This window comes from Prunus persica, chromosome G7 (assembly GCF_000346465.2).
Source record: "Prunus persica cultivar Lovell chromosome G7, Prunus_persica_NCBIv2, whole genome shotgun sequence".
Taxonomy (NCBI): Eukaryota; Viridiplantae; Streptophyta; class Magnoliopsida; order Rosales; family Rosaceae; genus Prunus; species Prunus persica.
This window is the reverse complement of record NC_034015.1, coordinates 12,479,000-12,498,922: the sequence shown is the minus strand read 5'-3', so window position 1 is coordinate 12,498,922 and position 19,923 is coordinate 12,479,000. Positions and strand designations below refer to the sequence as shown.

At 37.8% G+C, this 19,923-nt stretch overlaps 5 protein-coding genes across 9 annotated transcripts; 2 read left to right on the top strand and 3 right to left on the bottom strand.

The window, feature by feature from the left end:
• LOC18769778 lies at nucleotides 210-1,570 on the bottom strand. Of its 3 annotated transcripts, none has more exons than XM_020569423.1 (2): nucleotides 1,289-1,570; nucleotides 210-1,182 (listed from the first exon to the last, which is right to left on the bottom strand). In XM_020569423.1, the coding sequence occupies exon 2, from the start codon at nucleotides 1,166-1,168 to the stop codon at nucleotides 305-307; it is 864 nt and encodes a 287-aa protein (XP_020425012.1). In that variant the 5' UTR covers nucleotides 1,169-1,182; nucleotides 1,289-1,570; the 3' UTR covers nucleotides 210-304. The 3 variants fall into 3 exon arrangements, with proteins under 3 accessions (XP_020425012.1, XP_020425013.1, XP_020425014.1); XM_020569424.1 differs by having other exon boundaries at nucleotides 210-1,176; XM_020569425.1 differs by having other exon boundaries at nucleotides 210-1,172.
• LOC18769749 (60S ribosomal protein L6, mitochondrial) lies at nucleotides 3,133-4,866 on the bottom strand. Of its 3 annotated transcripts, none has more exons than XM_020569427.1 (3): nucleotides 4,708-4,866; nucleotides 4,570-4,631; nucleotides 3,133-3,940 (listed from the first exon to the last, which is right to left on the bottom strand). In XM_020569427.1, the coding sequence occupies exon 3, from the start codon at nucleotides 3,924-3,926 to the stop codon at nucleotides 3,618-3,620; it is 309 nt and encodes a 102-aa protein (XP_020425016.1). In that variant the 5' UTR covers nucleotides 3,927-3,940; nucleotides 4,570-4,631; nucleotides 4,708-4,866; the 3' UTR covers nucleotides 3,133-3,617. The 3 variants fall into 3 exon arrangements, with proteins under 3 accessions (XP_020425016.1, XP_020425017.1, XP_007202740.1); XM_020569428.1 differs by lacking the exon at nucleotides 4,570-4,631 and having other exon boundaries at nucleotides 3,133-3,464; nucleotides 3,582-3,940; XM_007202678.2 differs by lacking the exon at nucleotides 4,570-4,631 and having other exon boundaries at nucleotides 4,708-4,865.
• On the top strand, nucleotides 6,015-8,669 carry LOC18770692 (putative phosphatidylglycerol/phosphatidylinositol transfer protein DDB_G0282179). Its single transcript, XM_007202647.2, has 4 exons — nucleotides 6,015-6,342; nucleotides 6,777-6,878; nucleotides 7,031-7,191; nucleotides 8,350-8,669. Exons 1-4 carry the CDS (start codon nucleotides 6,255-6,257, stop codon nucleotides 8,464-8,466), a joined length of 468 nt encoding a protein of 155 aa, XP_007202709.1. The 5' UTR covers nucleotides 6,015-6,254; the 3' UTR covers nucleotides 8,467-8,669.
• On the top strand, nucleotides 9,426-11,142 carry LOC18771877 (uncharacterized protein At5g39865). The gene has a single exon (XM_007203598.2). The coding sequence runs from the start codon at nucleotides 10,067-10,069 to the stop codon at nucleotides 10,910-10,912; it is 846 nt and encodes a 281-aa protein (XP_007203660.1). The 5' UTR covers nucleotides 9,426-10,066; the 3' UTR covers nucleotides 10,913-11,142.
• On the bottom strand, nucleotides 14,475-18,973 carry LOC18769874. The gene is made up of 4 exons (XM_007204815.2): nucleotides 18,252-18,973; nucleotides 17,115-17,270; nucleotides 16,294-16,977; nucleotides 14,475-15,870 (listed from the first exon to the last, which is right to left on the bottom strand). The coding sequence occupies exons 1-4, from the start codon at nucleotides 18,615-18,617 to the stop codon at nucleotides 14,749-14,751; spliced, it is 2,328 nt and encodes a 775-aa protein (XP_007204877.1). The 5' UTR covers nucleotides 18,618-18,973; the 3' UTR covers nucleotides 14,475-14,748.

Here is a 19,923-nt window from a genome sequence, read left to right as displayed (position 1 = left end):
CAGTGGTATCCGAAGCCTTGGCTGAAAGTATTGCATATGTAACACCTAAAAACGCCATCAATAGAAGGAGCCCTCGGAAGGAGTGTGAGCTTGTGCCTGTGAAGTGCCAAAAACCTCTTTGCATCGAATTGGGCACAAATTAAGTGGAGAAAGAAATGACATGACGACTCTTCTTGTCTTGCACAACTATAAAAGGCATCTGTAGTAGTGATGGGCCGCATGCAACCATTACAAGTATTTATTCTATCATCAAGGTGATCATTATCTTTATCTTTATCTACCTCATGATGATCAGTGATGAGGGTTAAGCGATGTTGATGACTAAAATGGTTGATCTGCACAGCTGGTTCTGACTTTGTTTGGTTGATCTGAACAGCTGGTTCTGATTTTGTTTGGTTGATCTGCGCAGCTGGATCTGATTTTGTTTGGTGTTGTTCTTATGTTGGGGGTCGTCGTCGGGAGTGGTCTCCTTGGTGGCGTCAGTGATTTGAGCATTTATTTTGGCGCATGTATTGTGGGCAACATGACTGCAACATTCATGACAATAATAAACAGCGCGGCTTTGGTCCATGTGTCTATTGCAAAAGGAGCAGAAACGTTGCTTTTTGGGGTAAATGTCTTCAAAGCGCCAGGTGAGCTTGAGTCTGTGATTGTGGTCTCCTATTTTGACATGGCGTGGTAGCCAAGAGCATTTCTTATGCACCATGAGCTGGCAGATGCCACAGAGGTATAAGTCGACGTTGCCATCTTTGCCACAGACATCACAAGTGAATTTAATAGTACGGTTCTTCAGGACGGTGAATTTGTGGTCATGACAGTAGTTTTCCCACTTTGAAGCGCATTTGAGGTCTATTCCGAATTTACAGACATGACAATAGTAGATGAAGCCGCTGCATGGTTGGTTACAGTCACTACAGAAGTTGCCATTTTGGGGTGGGTGGAGACAAAGTGGGTGTTTGGGGTGGATCGGGTTGTGTATCTCACGAGTTAGTTTATCTGCACAAGATTTATGGAGAATGAAGGCAGGGCTGCATTGGTTGCAAGTGTAGCTTGAGCCAAGCACTGGGTCCTCGCACACTGAGCAAAAAACCAAGCGACTGTCGTTCTGCTCCTTCTTGAATATCAATGGATGCTTGTGACTGAAATGTTGAATTTGCTGCTCAGCCATCTCTCTTTCTATCACTAATAAGTTGGTCAGGTCGTTCATTAACCAATCACAAAATTAAAGACAAATGAAATATATATAAATTAAGGATGAACCAATCACAAGAGTGTTTCCGTACGTTACCTAAATTAAGGATGAACTGGGAATTGCAAAAAACTTGTAGCTCAAGTGGTTAAAAAAAGTTATCATTGTCACCGAGAGCATGTGTTAGAATCCACCCTCCACCGTATTGTTTGTATGAAATATACAAAAAAAAAAAGAGGAAAGGATGAACTGCGAATTCTGCACGGATAAGCAAATCAATGGCTGTGAAGAGAGAGAAATGTAGAAGTAGCTGTTATAGTAACAAGAAAGAGAGACAGACAGAAAGGAAGGAAGCTCTCCCTCTCAATAAAACATCCCTGATGCATTCTTGCTTTTATAGGTAATGGGATTTTGAATTTTTATAGTAATTTTGTTCAACTTCTTGTGTCTTCGTCTTCTTCTACAAAGAAGCTTACACACACGCTAGTCCAAAAGAGAAAGAACATTGGAGTTTAAAGAAGTCGCTTTGATGGCTGCTTATGACAACGAAGATTCTTGAACTCAAACACTAGTAGGAATTTATCCTTTTCTTTTTCTTTAAAAAAGAAAAAGGTATATTTTTTTATAAGGTTTTATAACTGAAGCCTTAATGCTTACTGGTAAAAGTCATTCACCCTTAAATCACAATCACAATCTGACACATACAAAATTGACTCATCAATAAAAACTTATGCACGTATGTCCAGATTGTTAGTTGCATGTAAAGTGGAACGCATCCTTGCATGTGCGGAACCAAGAATTTTCCTTGAGAAAAATTGGGGACAAAAAGAGTTAGGCAATGAGAAACAATGGGGGTTGAAAAGGGTAAGACATAAGAAACAACAGTTCAAATGTGTAGCTCATTGATCACAAATAGGAAAGTTAAAAAAAATCTGAACTTTTATTCATTGAATCTTTAATTTTTATTGTTTTATAAATTAGATGTCATCCTTCGAATTTGAACACAAACAAAATGCTCAAGCATCAAAAAGTTATACAAAATACTTTATGGAACCTTCTCAAATAAGGATTTGTAGTAAGAATTAGTTTTAAAAAATTCTAATCTCAGTCACTGCTTAGATATGTTTGTGGATTAAACTTTTTTTTAGTTAACGGAGCCAAACCCATACCTAATTATTGTTCAGATTCTTCAATTTTCACCAAGTATACAAACTCTACCAGACTATCACCCAAAACCAAAACACGACACACCATTACCATTTTCAATGATAACTCAAAGACCAAAATACCCAGAATCCAAAATCACCCATTTTGTTTGAAAACCAGATACAAACCATCAAAAGGAAATCAAGCATCACCATCCTATACCTCCACACCAGCAGAATCAACAAAAGAATCAGTCAACTTACATAACAAAAGAAATGAATAATTAACCACATAGATTCTTATCAAAAGGAAAAAGTTGCAGTAGTCCCAATTATTTTCCAGTTGAAAAAATGATAACCATGAAATAGTTTTCTTCCCTCTAGCACCATCAAGCTACTCCAAGTAAGAAAAAAAGAAAGAGAGAGAGTGAAACCATCTTCCATATACCATTACATTTAATCAACCATCTTCATCTCACATCTCCAAAATCCAAAACGACATCGTTTTCAGTCTTAGAAGCAAATCACCCAATTCCCAGGAACAAATGAGGATATAAAACCCCAAATAAACATAATAAAACCAAAAATGGCCAAAACAAATTTTCAAATATTTTTTAATAATACCAAGAAATAGTACTCAAACAATTATCCAAGTATTGATTCTAGCTACACGGAACCACGAGAGTTTCAAGCAAATTTTCCATTTAAATAAGGACATGTGGTGTGTCTTTGTACACAACGGACTCATATTTAGTCAATGAGTCACTGTTCGACAAATGATCAGAGTTGTGATGCAAATTTATAACAGAAATTGTAACTTCAATATTTTCAGAACGTATACATGTACACATTACAACAATTATTATTGTCCCTCAACAGAAATAAGAATTTTAGACCTTCATCCACCTCATTCCTTACCAGTTGACAACAATTACAGCAGACATGCAATTTTAAAGCCATGATTCTTAAATCATAGGCTAGTCCTGTCCAAGAATAATCAACAGTGAATCCTTCAGTTTAACATCTAAAATTTAATGTGTTCTGAGGTTAACTTTATCTCCACTATGGTTCCGAAGTAGGAGAAACCTGAACTCCATTCAGGAAAGCCCCAAAAGTACAGACTATGAAACCTAAATGAGGATAAGGGATCAACTTAGAAACCCATATTAAAAAGACAATAGTTTGAAAGAAAACCCCAGACTACTGTTATTTTCTGATTACAACCAGAATGCAAAAAGAAAGATTACCAACTTCCAGCGATAGATAAGCTTTGAGACATCCAATCACTTAGACTTCTTTCCTTGCTTCTTCTTAATAACTTCATCAACGTACATTATACCCTTGCCTTTGTAAACTTCAGGTGGCTTACAACTACGCACGGAAGCAGCAAACTGGTGCACCCTATCTTTATCAATTCCAGTGCAGCAAACGACATTGTTCTTGAAGCAGAAAACACGAACAGCAGGGGGAACGGTCAACTCAACCTCATGACTGTAACCCAATTTCAGAAGCAACAGGCGTCCTTCAGCTTCAGCCCTGGCTTTGTAGCCCACACCCACAATCTTAAGAAAGCGAAAAAATTTGGCTTCCATCTGAGTAAATGCCCCTGAAAACACCCACCCAGTAAGCATTCTGGAAACAGAAGAATTAACAATTTTGTGGATCTCACACAAATTCAGGCTTATTTATCATAACCTATGCTCGAAAGCAACTATATATAGGTTATGAAAAAAATAAAAATAAAAATAACTCATAAACATTTTACATCCACACTATTCGATATGTGTAGCCTACACTTGGGAATAAAGGAAACAATACTACAATCATCAATGCAATGAGAAACAACTGGAAACAAACCATATTTCATATAACCATACATCAACATGTCAATACCAAGCTCACAATACGAGAGAAATGGATATGTTTTTATCATAAGGCTAAGTTGCAGGAAAGATGGCAGCAGCAGTCTCACAACACAACACAGTCCAAATTACTGCGTGTGAGTCAAAGGGTTTTTTCATTTCCATAATAATTTCCTTCATCCATTGAATTTTCAATAAAACAGGACTATCAAACATACCCAAAAAAAAACCCAGATGAAAAAACAGAAAGGTGAATGACATGAATCAAATTCAAACAGTCCAAAATCCCTAAATCGGAAACATCAACGCATTAAAACGGTCAAAAACAAAGAAATAACATCAAAACTATAGAACTTTTCAGAAGTTTTCATACCGATGGAAAACCAGAGCCAGTGAGAGAGAGAGAGAGACAGGAGGCGGGGTGAAAAACAAAATCTGAAATGAATCTTGGTGAGCATTAAAATTCCTACATATACATGTTTGGGTGTGAGAGTAAGCGACTGGGGCTTACCACTTTAAGATAGACCACCGCTGTCGTTGTCGTCGTCGTCGGAAGACTGAGGTTTAGCTTGGGTTCAGAAGATGGAGGCGGCGACAGCTTGAGACCAAACAGATTTCTTTGGAAGTCTCAAAACGAATAAGGCCTTAAAATTACTTTCAAAGCCCAATACTTTCAGCTCGCCTAATGACCAATTGATAAGCAGTTACTTTCAAATCTTTACATTATTAACAGTTCGCCAGCAAGATTGAAGACTTGAAATTGTACATTGTCAAATAACAAAACAAAGATCAAAATTTTATTAATTTCTAGATCATAGTTTCATAGTCAATACCAGCTATGATGTTTAAATTTACCATGATTTGGGTAAATTATGTACACTATTTATTCGCTTAATTAAGTTTTAATTTTTTTAGAAACAATTTCGGTTGCTGAACCAATGGATAATTACATCTTATAATAGGACAAACGACATTTTAGTCCCTCGAAATTTAGGTGCAATATTGAAATGGGTCTTGAGGTTTCAATTTTACCAATTTGATACCCAATGTTTACGATCTAATCTATTCACACAGTCTGTTAGATTGACCATCTAGTCAGACGTTAAATGATGATGTGGCAATTGTGAAGCTCACCACTAATGTTGACTGCACAATCCAATTAGTTCGCGTGAAAGGCATTTTTGAAAAGAGAAAACTAGCTCATCTTTAGAATGCATTCCAAGGTTTCCAAGTCGTTGCCCCCTTTAACCCAACATCAATTCAATACAAAAATTCTCACATAACATTGCAAAGAAGAAGATCAAGAAGCAAGTTCAAATCATAGAATGGAGAAAGAGGCTTCGAATTGTTGGTATGGCTACAATTCGAATGTCGTGGACATATTCGAATCTTGAAGGCGATTTGCTTTATGTGCAAAGGTACGTTAGGGTAAGAAGGGTTGTGGGTTTTGAAAGCACTTCTAAGTATTTACTGGAAAAGAGCTTTTACTAAGAAGCGTTTATGAGCATAAGTGATTTCTAGAGGAACAGTCACAAACAAGCTCATTAGGTGATTATTCATAGAAGTGATTGTTGCCCTATTCAAAATCACTCCCAAGTAAACCTTGAATGAAACTATTATATACTGGGCCGCTCTTATCATTTTGAAGGCCATGTGCTACAGTGCGACTGGCACACTACCCACAACATCCCAGGGCCGGGCCTCATTATATAAAGGTAAATTTGTTTAATTTTATTATTTACTTACGTCAATAGTAAATTAGTAAAGTAATTTATGGAAGTTTTTAAATAAGTCGGTGCCAGCGGAGAAACCCATAAATAAGAAAAGTCTTACTTCGTTCCACCTAACGTTCCTCTGTCCCCAACCGATAAGTCGTCGCTCATCTTCAGACTTCTTCTTCTTCTCATCTACCTTCAATCCTTTTTCTCACGGAACAAAAAACCTGTCTTTCTCTCTCTGTCTCTCTGTCTTCTGGTTTTTATAAACCCTAAATTTCTCACAGGTTTTTTTCGGATAATATTGTTTATTTTTGAATCGAGGAAAGCAATCCGTGAAGATATGGCTCAGTTCAAGCTGATCGCTTCCCTACTTGTATCTCTATGTCTCGTTCTACCTCTCATCCAAGCCAAAGATGTTAACTACTGCGGTTCGTCTCTCTAATCCTTGGCTCTTTTCCTTTCATAAATTTTATTAAAGTATGATACTTTGCTTGCAGATTAAGCTTTTACTTATCTGTTTGATTCCCGAGAAAATCATTACTTTTTTTACCGCATTTTAACTGATTGTTTGAAGTCAAATTCGATTTGGGCTCTGTTTATTTTGACACAAACACAACATGAAGAAATCTTTGATATTGCGTAGTCAAAGTTGAATTTTGCAATTTTCGTAGTATTTATTTTCCAAGACAAGAAAAATATATATATCTGAATGTTGTTTCTCTTTAGGAAATTTTGGTATCGGATGTATGCATGTATTCAAACAAATGGTGTTTCAGTGTCGTATTTTATTATGGTTTCTTTGTTGCTTGTTGCACTGCTTTTGGTTCAATGGAACTTAAGCGGGTTTTTGGAATATGTTCAGATAAGAAGGCTGACTATGATGTCAAGGTCAAGGCAGTCGAGATAATTCCTTACCCTGTGGCGAGAGGCAAGCCTGCCAGCTTCAGCATTTCTGCAACTACAGGTTCTACTTCAGTCCAACATTTAACTTTTTGAGTGGCTCTTTTTTTTTCATTTAATTTTAGATAAGCACAAAAACCACTCGGATAATCCAATATCATTCGAAGAGCTTGGGGAGTTTAGTTTTGACTGGAGTTCTATATGTTCTGCTAACAGGTGAATCAATCTCTGGAGGAAAATTGGTGATTGAGGTTTCATACTTTGGTTGGCACATCCACAGTGAGACTCATGACCTTTGCTCAGAAACATCTTGCCCTGTTTCAACTGGTGATTTCGTGATTGCTCACTCGCAAGATTTGCCTGGATATACTCCACCTGTAAGTCCTTGCCTAATAAACTTGTATGATTTAAGTTTTTCAGTGTTTCTAGTGAGTTGTCTCTACAAACTTGAATAAGGCACTGAGTTTAATTTTTAGTTTCCAAATAATCCAATACAAATTTAAGGTGATCCCGCCCACATGTTGTGAATACAATGAAATAGTTTATATTAAATGTTAGATAGCCACATTACAAAGTGAATGAAGACAGCCGAATGCATTATTCTAAGTAATCACATTGGTGCAATTTCACTGTCCATGACCATGGTGCACAATGGATCACTTTATTGAATGCATGTTTGAAAAGTGTTGCTGTTTTCCAATCTTCTTTCTCGTGCTTATTCTGTGTAGTGCCAAGAGGACATAAAACCTAGCAAGGTTATCGATCATCACTGCTGTGATCAAAATTCTTGTTCTTCTTCTAGGCTTCTAGCATTACAATATCTCTTCCCCTCTTTCTCTGCATGTCCAGCATTGCACCTACTTCTTTATAGCCAAGCTAAAAAACTTATTGGTATATTCTTCAACAAACAAAATTTCCTTGCACCAATTCTATGAGCTGTAGGTGAACTCATTGCTTGCAGTTAGTTTGTAATTAGTAGCATGTAATAGTCATCTTCTTAAGTTGTCTAAGAAGTGTGCTTTTTCTGAAACCAAGTGCTTTGCCTTTTGCTGTTACTTGCCATTTTCAGTCTGTATTTGGGCATTTTAAATTCAGGTTTCGCTTTCGACCTTTTTTTTTTTTTTTTTTTTTTCAGGTTTCGCTTACTTATCGTAGATATGTTAATTGAATGTTGCATATGAAATTTGAGATTTGAATTGTATTGAATCTCAAGCTCCAAATATTAGACATTCCTATGATTAAAAAATTACTAGGATCATCCCTCTTGTTTTGCTCGTGGTAAAACTTCAACTTTTGAATACTCTAATAATCTGCATTTGGATTATACGTCATTCGGCGTCATTATTCAAATTGCTGCTGTGTTGTGTTTGATTTGTTTCCTATTCGATTCTCAAATTGCTTTTGCAATTACACCGTCCCCATTATAATTGCCACTGTCATTATGTCCTCCCTCTTATCAGCAGTTTTCTTTTGTGATGTTTATATTCGTGTTCTTCTGCTACGTCTTGTATTCTGACCAAGTTTGGGACATGCAGGGTTCATACTCTCTTAAAATGAGGTTGTACGACGGAAACAAACATGAACTGACATGCATTGCCTTTGATTTTGACATCGGGTTTGCATCATCCGATTCATCCGTGGCTGATAGTTAAGTGCATCAAATGTTGGTATTTTGGTATATCTATCGAAACTACATTATTTAGCATGTAAGAAGAATTATCCAGGTCCATACTTATACTTCAAATTTGCTGGTACGTTGTGATGTGTAAATTATTGTCATTCCATCTACTTGTTAAGACTATTGGAAGTTATGGAACAGGAATTTAAATATGAGGTATTGTTATATTTCATGCCATCAAGTGTAATCCTAGGATGACAATAAATTTTTGGCTCGGCTAGGAAAAACCATAAAGAACAATAAAATTGTTAAATCATATAACAAGCAGGTGCAAGGCACGTGCAATCTTTAGCCCATGGTGCTGGCTCACACCGAGTCAAGTGTAGCTCCAGAGTGCCTAAGCCTTACTTCATACAGAAATTTGTGCTTCCATCCATGAATTGATTATAGACTACATTTGTGGGTAGAAGAAACTGTTTCATACACCACATAGAAATAGTTGATGACCATGAATCAATGATCCTGTTGGTGGTATTTTTTCCCGCTAAACATTAATAGAGGTCTCAAGTCTCAAGTTCGAATCTTCACTCTTCTTTTGATCCCGAAAAAAGAACTGAATTGCAAGCCGCCAGTCACGGTGGCCCATCATTGCCAACTGCGTGGACTCTACGGATTATGCTTTATATAGGTAGCGTCCCAACCCAAGAGACCCCATCCCCAACAACTACCTGTCTGATATCAAATGATAGAACCACCGCGCTATAACTTACCCTTACAAAATCGGCATAGAAAGATATAGTGCCCAAGATTTGGTGCACCCACAATTAACGCATGCTTTATGCAAGCAAACTAAACCTTGTGGTTGAGGATATTCTTGCTGCTTACTGCTATAATAACACAATTTTTGGAGGGTTTTGTGCGAGTGTAGAAGCTTTTGAGTTTTGACTTCATCTTGCAACATGATGGCCGTGATGGTTGGGTGGTGATTGCGGGTACAAAAAGTCACTTAATTTGTCATCTCGAGGGTTCCAAAGCCCAGCTGATGGAAAGAGGAAAAAAGAAAAAGCAGAGCTTTTTGCTCGCTTGAGATTGAATCATGGTCTAATGGGCACACCTCACTGTCTCCCCGGAATTAACTCTTGTCCCTCGGACATACGAAAGACATAACCACATTGTAAGGGATTTATAGCTCAAGTGGTTAGAAACATATACTCGTACACTCAAAATTCTAGGTTCGATTTCTCCTTCCCTGATATCGCTTGTATCCAAAAAATAAAAATAAAGCATGACCACCGCATTTCAATGATCATAAGGGGACATTTCAGTCATTTGATCTAGTAATTATGTGATGGAATTAATTACAATCATACCACTTAAATCATGAATGGTATTTGGTAACGGGTCAATTAGCTCTAAGAAACAGCCCCCACCTAAACACTAAAAAGCGTCCAACACCCAACTTTTCTCAGTTTTCACTTTGGAGAGCCACTGGAAGACAAAAGAGAAAATGTCATCCTCCTCTGGACCTCCAATCTCCTGACCAGTCATTTTCACTCAAATACACTCTTTCTTTCTCCCCTCTCTTTATCTGAATGTGATCACATGCCATTCCATGAACTAAACAAAGCAAAGAGATGAAAGGAGTGAGAGGAAAATTTCTCAAGAAATTGAAGTCCATCCCAACAATTGGCACCTTCACAAATGGCCTGCTCTTTCAGCTGAACCCCACAGAAAAGTTCTTCAATCACAACCATCAAACACTGTCTCTGCGAGTTCACAATGATGAAGAAGAGCTCAAAGATGAAGATATGGAATTCGATTTCAATGTTGGCCACAAGGAGAATATTGTTATACCACCCTCCATGAAGTCCACAGAGACAGTGCCTTCCAATGATAGCTCGGGGGATATGGTCTTGTCTCACATCGATTTGGAGCATGAAATTTTTCATGAAGCAAAGGATGAGGAGGAGGAACAACATCCATCTTTATCAGATTTTGAGGAGAAGTGTCCACCAGGAGGAGGCAATTCTGTCATTCTCTACTCAACAAGCTTGACAGGTGTCAGAAAAACGTTTGAGGCATGCAAGGCTATCCGGTTTTTGCTGGAAAGCTTCAAAGTATCGGTGCATGAGAGGGACGTTTCGATGCACATGGGATTCAGGGAAGAGTTGTGGAGGATATTTGGTGGTAGAGTGATCCCTCCAAGGCTTTTCATCAAGGGAAGATACATTGGAGGAGCTGATGAAGTAATAGGGCTTCATGAGCAAGGGAAGCTGAAGAAGCTCCTAAAAGGAATCCCAATAGACCTATCTAACTCCCCATGCACCGGCTGTGCCAACATGCGTTTTGTGGTGTGCTTCAACTGCAATGGCAGTCGCAGAGTCTTCAAAGACAGTGATCTTGATGAGACTGATGAGCTGCACATTAGATGTCCCGAGTGCAATGAAAATGGTTTAGTTAAGTGCTCCATCTGCTGCTGAAAAACTCAACTAGCTTTCCTGTTTCGATGTTATTACGTTTCGGGTTGTAAAATGCTTAGTATCTGTGATGCATTAGCTTGTCTGAAATATGAAGAACTAACAATCTGATGTTGTAGAATTTCAGCTGTAAGAATCTCTGACATATATAGTAGAGTACTAAGTAGTATTGTTGTGGTCCCACAACCATGTTAAATTGTTATATTTATAATCCTGACTCTTCTGTTTTTGCATAGTTTGGAACTGAACATGGAATTTTGAGGCTTGAAGAAAGCTTCCATTTCCATTTATTTCGAATGAGTTCTTGAGGTTTTTGGTCAAGTGAGAGGACTTTGTTTATGCTAATTTTCTCCTCAGGTTGCAAGTAGATTAATGGAACTTCTTGTGGTCAGATGAAAGTTTTGAAATGATGGGCAATCGAAGGCCATGCACATGGCTCTTCCTAAAATTTAGATAAAAGTCACTCATTGATATGGAAAAGTTTAGGTACTAAAGGATGCTGTGGGGCTCATGATAATGAAGCATTCACGCCAACAACTTTATGTTAAAAGTGCCAAGGCATCTTTCCCTTGTTTTAATTTTTTTGTATTTTGATGGGCAAGAAGAGAAAATATAAGAGCAAGCCAGCCTACCACTGCATCTTGGGACTCAAGATTATGAAGTTTACTGTTAGATTACAAATAACCTGTGTTAGTTGGCTAGTATTTGTACCGGCTTGATATTCTAATTAAGTGAAATGTTCTCTTGTCAAACAGTCTAGTATCGTATATTTAAATGTTCTCTTCGGTGTATCATCTCCACCGTGACAAGTAGGCTTTGCTCTGTTGCTTTCAAGTTCATTTTTTCTAACCTTGTTGTGGCTGATGAGTGGAGATTCCCTTAGCTGATGATGACATGGTTTCTTTTGGTTACTGGTCTTGGTTGATTTGGGCCCTTGTTTCGTTTCCTTCCTTTTGTTTTGCTGTTCAAGTAGGTTGTTGTTAGGTGTAATTATGTTGTCTTTTCTTTCTTGGTTGGGGTTTGCCCTCTTTGCTACCATTAGCTTCTATGAATTCATCTATTCATACCCACAAAGGGAAAAAAAATTGTATGCAGTATGTAAGTTATGTTAGACTACGGTATCAAATATGGATCATTAATTATGTGAACTGTTGTTTGAACGAATGTCTACCACATAACACTCTTGGCCATGCTTGCATGGGCTAGGGCATAGTTAAGACATGGTGGTGAAGATAGGAAATGATTTATGTTTACAAAGTTGTATTTACAATTAGATAATCCCCTCGTAATGGGTCCAGCCGCAAGTAAGTATCAAACTTGCATCAAATACAGTACCAAACTCGTATGCATTGAATCAAACCAAATACCTGCTCTAATTAAGTGGAGATAACTAAGTGCCAGTTAGTAGATTGGAAAATGGTTTAGGTTTGGATGGTTGAATCTTGAAAGTTTGGAAGCTACCCAATTTTCTGATACAAGCAATAATAGGGGAGGGGGTTTTTCTCACACACGCTGTTAAGGTGCTATAGAAGTTTAAACTTGAGACTATTGGTCTGCAAGTCAAGGCTCTTTTCATTGGGCTAGACCTATTGGCTTGAAAGCTATCCAATTAATAAAGCAAGGAACCTATAATGATGGGTAAAAGTGATGAGGATTTCTTAATAGCTGTCCGATCTAGCGCATAGTTATTATTAGACTACTGGATTGAACCCCCTCATTATAACCCCTCACTTTTACGGTTTTACCCCTCATTATAGAAGCTCCCTCACTTTTCCCTCTAAACCCTAAACCTAACAGGTAACCAATTTGATCCAACGATTAAGATATTGGACCTTACGTAAGAGCCATATATAAGGCCCTTACTATATAAGGCTCTTAACCGTTGGATCAAGCTAATCAATTTAGTCAAACAATTAACTAATTTGATCTAACGATTAAGAAATAGGACCTGACGTTAGGGCCACATACAAGACCCTTACTATAGAATTCTTGTAAAATCATAACAAGCCGGGCCCAATCCTATAACAGCACTCACTTAGAAGCCCATATATCCATCCCAATATTTAGAGGCTGCAACGTCAAGTCGTTTTAAGGCTGGCTCAAGACAGTGATTGGAAGTAAACTAAAGCTTTGTACATCTACTACTTTAATGTGCAAATCCTTTTCTTTCTTTCTTTTTTTTTTTTGCTTTTCTGTACGGACAAGAATTGCTTTAATGAATTGAAAATTTAAAAAATTATTCAACCCTATTCATAATGTTGATGGCTCTTTAACTTTTTCTCAGTTGTTGCATTCAAGCTTAGTTGGATTTGTGTTGCAAATACAATGACATTGACAAGGTAAATGTCTTGGTCTATTTGTTTGCTTTAATCGAGTCCCTCAAAAGCCGGCTTGAATTGATGGAACCCTCCATTACATTAAGCAAAAAAAATTCCCATTTGAAGAGGTGAAAAAAAAATACTCAACCTAAACCATCACTACCATAGTAAGGTAATTACCGAAAGAAATAAATTTAAATTCGAGAAAAATATCCAAAGGAACATCGTGCCTGAAAAGAAGTTGGAAATAAAATGTGAAGGTGGTTTGAGATTAGGCCAGATAAGGATTATGAAAATCAATTAGGGCTACAAAGAAAAGAAAAATGTAAAATCAGATCTACTGATTATAGTAGAAAATCATTTAATCTTTTAAAAAGAATAATGTTCTTAAGGTATGCTATCTAATCCCTAATTTTATCACACCGTTAATTTAGATCACATATTCGAACATGAATTTACTATTATTATTTCTAGTTATGTCTGGATGTCAGATTAGATAACATATGTTCGGATCCCCTTTTTGTTGATAAAAAGAAAATAAATAAGATGGCATTTCAGCCAAACCATGACAGAAACTTGTACCTACAGCCTAGAGGTTGGTATATACTGAACGTGCACTACAGGAGCCAAAATTCTAAAGAAAACCCTCACAAGTTCACAACAAACACCACATGCCATATGCAGAGTTAAATGTTTATGTTTTTTAGGTAGTGCCCTAGTGGTGGAAAAACTCCAGGCTTCAACTTTTCCCTCAAGACAGCGTGCATGTTTTGAAGAATCTTTTCATGTCCTCGTAGACCAAACTTGAAAGGCATAATCCATCTTTTTGTTTCTTTTCTTTTTTTCTCAGGAAAAAGTTTCCCCATGCATCTTTACAGCTAATGAGATGCACCAATTTGGGAATGGAATATCTGATTTACCAAAAAGAGAAGAAGGAATATCTGAAATCAATTTTATATATAATATATTTTTACAAAACCAGAATCCATCTGTCAAATGTAAGAGGTAGACATAAAGCTATCAGAAATAATATGGGAAATTGGAATCACAAAGTAGCTGCAGAACAGAATAGTTGGATTTTCACTACACCAGTCTGCAAAAGTTAAAAGCCATAGAAAGGGAATTTTGAGATGTGTATAAAGAGTTTGATGACATTGGTTAAGAAGTCAGAGCTCGGTCAGATGAAAGATGAAGTACAGGGTCATGTAAAGAACGGTCAAAGTTAAGGACTATGCCACAAAATTAGGTTAACAAGCACAAAGCTCCAACCGTGGAAACACACACTTTCATTTCCAGCCTAAAATCATACACTTTCTTTCCAGCCTAAATCATACACTTTCATTTCCAGCCTAAATTAGAAAGGGATACAAGCTTTACCTCTCCCATGCCACTCAAAAAGCTTAAGACAACTTTCCTATTGGTTAAATCCCTGTCCCCATTAAGAACACTCAGTTGAAGGGAAAAAACAAAGGAAAAAACAATACAGTTAGAGTAATCACACTTCCTACAATTTACGTTCTCTTATGCAGCGACCTCTGTTGTGGAAAGTTCGGGACTTTGTGAAGCATTTGCCGTCACTTCTGCTACCGGAGTAGTAGGCAACAGTTTTAAGAACTGGGTGTAGTGGAATTCAATCTGTAACCGGTGATGAAGAGGTGTGGATGCCATTAGCCCTTTCTTGATATCTGCCTGCAATTCCCTTATTGGAATTGCAGCCAAAAAGCTCTTTATATACTCTTTGCATGACTCCTTCCCTCGACACACAACCTCCTCTTCCTCCTTCTGCTCCTCCGGCTTGGTTATCTCAGCCTCTACTGTTGATCCTTCCTCCTTTTCATTGACCTGCTCGGCTTGCTGGGCCTGCTGGTTCTTGTATTCACCTGCTCCTGCCACAATTGGCTGATCACTGGTTGTTTTATCATCAGATGATTCTGCAATATTTTGCATCTTGTAAATTATCGTGCTGCTGTCAAACTTTAAGATATACGCCTGGTTGCATCCCTCATAGAGCCTCTCCCCTAGTGTATCAATGATGTAATAAGCTTCTGCTTCCACCTTGAGGATGAAGAAATGGTCATTCCAGCTGACAATATAAACTTGAGGTTCACCATTGCTAGCACATTCTGATCCAGCACGGCTAATCTCATCCCAAATGTTATCAAAGGACATTGCACCATGTAAAAAGTCAAATCGTCCCTCTTCCACTACCTCAGGATGGAAAAAACCAATAAAGGATTTCCCCGAAACTACAGAAAGAGGACGTATTTTGGCTTGAAGGACTGTTTCAAGATCAAAGTGCTTGTCGGGAAATCGCTCCCTATAGGTCTCATTTTCACAAAGATTCCTCCATTCTAATGAGCCTTCTCGAATCAGACTATCAAACTGGGACTTTATGGGCATGAGCTCTCGGTTATTCTGAAACCAATTGGCAATTACTGCCACAAGAGCTGTGCATGCACTCTCGCCTGCTGCTCGCTCACTTCGCTGATCGATAGAAGCAAAAAAGATCTCAGTTTGAAGCTTCATGTGTCCATCACGGTTTGTCACTTCTTTGTTCTCCCAACTACCTATGGCAAAATTATCATCTCCAAATTCAGACACTGACGACCGATTAGCAGATGAATCCTCCTCCGTCTTGTTCCACTGCGAAAAAATTTGACATTATTTGTAATAAGAACTTGAGAATCTTTATTTATAAAGAAATTTAGGAAGGAAACGAGCTTAGAAGATCATGAAAATCATCCAAGCAACATATGTCTCGTACTTTAGTTAGGTTCAGAAACTTTAGATTCAAGGTTGGTAGGAAAGACGAAGTTCTATCTAAGTTCAACTACTTCATTAACTAATTCTGATATCCCGGACATATTAAGATCTTGGCACAAGCATTTCACAAGGGTTTTTAAGACAGAAGTTTCAATAACCCAGGATTCAAATTAACAACCAAAACCTGAGTCGATAAACAAACTTCGGAAGCAAGCTTCCACTAGTTATGGTCAAAAATTGGCAATGCAACCTATCTTATCTTTTAAACCATGGTAACGCGAACAATTAGTAATGAATTCTTACCCCGAGAGATAGGGATTCATCGGAGCTAAGCTGCCTACGATCAAAATCAATGTCATCACCACCTTCTTCACCATAGGCCTTCTTTAACAACGGTTCTCCTTTGGCTTTAGGGGAGCGAATGAAGCTCAGCTTTCTCTTCCTCCATGATAGTAAGCCTCGCTTTGAACTTGTAGAGGACTCAGAGACTGATGCAGTTGAATCCTCAGCTTGTGAGCACCCCACATCCGATTTACGATTGCTGTAGTAAACCCAATCCTCACCTTCACCATTGATTCTCATATTGGAGTAAATTGATCCTCCAGCATAATTTGCATGAGCCAGTGTGCCATAACTGAATGACTTCCTAACAGTGGAATCCTCTTTGACCTCTTCTGATTCACCTTCCTCAAAATCATCCAGTGAATCAGAGTCAAAAGGATAGTTATACTCACCATCCTCACTCCTGGCAGAGCACCTACCCTCACTGCCATCCTCCTCACGACAGGGCTTTTTGGCTTTTCTAGCAGACACATACTCAGTAAAAATCTTTACTTTTCTAAGCCCAGCTTTAAGAGCAGAAAGCTCATCTTTTTCTGTCGAAATGGTCTCTGCTGACTGAGGCGGTGATGGAACAGGCACGAGTGATCTTTGCACTGGCTCTGTGATTTCTTGAGCAGTTCTCAGTTCCAATAAGCTGAGTGATATCTGCAAGTTTATCAGAACTTGAGATCAGAAATTCTAAAACTTCAGCAAATTAAGAAACAGCAGGATCAAGCTAATTTCTACCAAGAAAGGATAGCACAAGTGGAAGAATAACTGGAAAATAATGGGGAGGAACGTACACAAAGTGAGGGGCATGGCTCAGCAGCACCACCAGATGATATGAGGGGGATGTTTAACTGAAGCTCCTTCTGTTCAGCTTCCGAAACAAATTCAGCAAGGTTCACTGATGCTGTTCCAACAACAGGAGCCTTATTTTTGGGCCCTTGATTCAAACCCTGTATTAGAATTGCACCTCAGTTCTCTAGAAAATGGTATAGAGTTTACCAAAAAAGAAAAGAACTATGAGAAAATATTAACTGATATTGATACAGAAATTTGAACACCACTCTAATTCCATATATTTCATTCATGCTAAGGAAATATTTATTGCAAAACACATCTACTTTCAAGCACCAAATCGCATAAAACCCATAACAAAATAAGCAATTCTGAATATAGAGGTGTTGAATTCAAAGACAGATAATAACTTTCAGTGATTCGAAGACCTTGAGGAATGGGTAATTAAAGCAACTATTCATAGATTGTAAAGCTTATGGGCTGAAAAAGCCCCTTGACGATCATATATGATTTTCAACAACACTGCCCCAATCTATTGTTAACTCTGTCTCTAAGTCTCAGTGTGAAAACGCCCCAGTCAATGACCCTCCAAAAAAGTCCAACAGCCAAAATTTGACCCTGTTAAAAGCATAAAAAAAAAAAAAAAACTCCACCAAATCCATCCAACCCTTGATTATACAGGGAGATGATTTTATTTTAAGGAAATTTAAAAGAAATCCTCTGGAGAAGAAGTCAAATGACAACAACAGCTTTGAAAGAGAAATTAGGAGTTGCAGGCACATACAATAAGTATCTAATTTTAATTTCAAAAATTAGGTCTCTACTTTCAAGCTATTTTCAGAATAAATTCTCTAAATAACATTATAATTTTTATTTTTTTTAAAACAACACACATAAGGATATGATTTTTACAACTGAAATTCTAAAACAACAAATTTAACCAAAAAGGAACAGGAAAAGCAAAATTCCTCCATATCCCATCAAAATTTTATACCAAATTTCATTATCAATTGCTGAAAGAAAGAAGAAAGAAGAGTAAAAAAACCCACTAAATTTTGCACACTAATTAGAACATTATCACATGATTGGGACCCAAAAGAGATCGAAGGAGAAATATGAGAACCAAAATTGGAACTTACATTGAAGACAGTGAAGACGATCTCCCAAGGGTGAAACACATTGTCCTTGTAAGCCGAGAAAGAGCAAACGCTGTGAAATTCCTCGTCCCACTGAATGACGCCGTTTTCGGAAGAAGCCTCGACCTCTCTGGTAAAGTTCCTCTTGACGATGGCACGCCTGAGAGAGCTCAAGGCCCCGACCTTGACCTTCGATCCCTTCCACATAATCTCCGCCGTCCACTTGTCCTCTTTCTCCAGTGGCTCGGCCCCACCTGCAGCCTCCCGCACCAGATCCCAGCCCTCCAGCCTCCGCACCACAAGCCCCACTTCGTACTTCTTCGTGGTCAGAGGAGGCCATGGACGCCACCTCATCATCTTCACCACCATGCTTTTGAATCAGTCCCCAGACACCCACAAAAGAAAAAATTTCAAAAAAAAATTAAGAGAAACAACCCTTAATCTGAATCAAAAATTTCTCTAAGTGCTGGTTGGTTCCCGGGAAAATTGATAATTTTGAAGGGTTTTTTGGGTTTGGTTTGAAGGATTTTCCAAGAAAAGTTGGGAGCAAAAGAGAGAGATGGGGAGAAAGAGAAGAGAATATGCCGTTATTTTGGGTGTGGAAATTCTTAGAGAGAGAGAGAGTGTGTGTGGGTTTTAGAGAGAGAGCGTACGGGGAAGGGTTGAATTCAGGAATTTGTGTGTTGTTTGTTTGTATGGTAGAATAGAAGAAAACGTTGGGTTGGGTTGGGTTGGGTTGGGTGGGTTTGTTTTTGTTTACTTGGGTTAAATTCTCCCACCTACGGTTAATAGTTTATACCATATGGTAGGGTTTATAGCTCTATACACTATACCAATACAAGTATTTCATATAATGCCGTATAAAAGACGTATGTTGACTTGGGGCTCAATCTTGCACTGGAATTTCTTCCCAAATCTACTGTCTTTTTGTGGTTGCTTTGTTAATGCCATTTGGTTTGTTTGAGTGTTGTTAGCTTTTTATGTTGTGCAGCATAGCATGCTCTTTGTCTCTAGGTTGACTTGGTAACACTTTTCTTCTTAAGGATGTTCTTATCTTTCCCGAAATGTTAACTTATCGCCTCTAAATATGTTAATTCAACTTATTCTTAATATGTGTCCGAATTATAACGTGACATTATCAATTTTGATCTATATTGTAATTGTGTTTTCAACACAATGATTTAGTGTGCATATCAAGTGTAACGTAAGTAGGGAATATTTTTAAAGGGTTTGATTAGTTACTTTTTCTTCTTATTTTATCTTCATTCATGTTGAATGTCGTATTTTTCATTGGTTACTTGATCAATGATTCAGATTAAAAGTCTAATTAGAGTGTAGTATAAGACACTCCAATCCAATCCAAAAATTTTACCAGCTATAACATCAACATTTTTCAAGTGGTTGAGCCTTGAGTGGCTCTATGTCTATGTAAGACTTGACCCAACATATATATCCAAGCATTTCTTAGTTTGTATCACTCCTTTTAGATTTTAGGAACATAACAAAGTTGAAAAGGCAACCATTTGACACCCAAAAACTTAGAAGTTTCTTGCTTGAGGATTTGGAACTCTATATCCAACATGCAACATCCACTAGATTCTTTTTCCAAATGCTGCAAAATGGGCAATGGAAAACAATTCTTCTTTCTTACATCAAAACATCTCCCCTAGAAAGA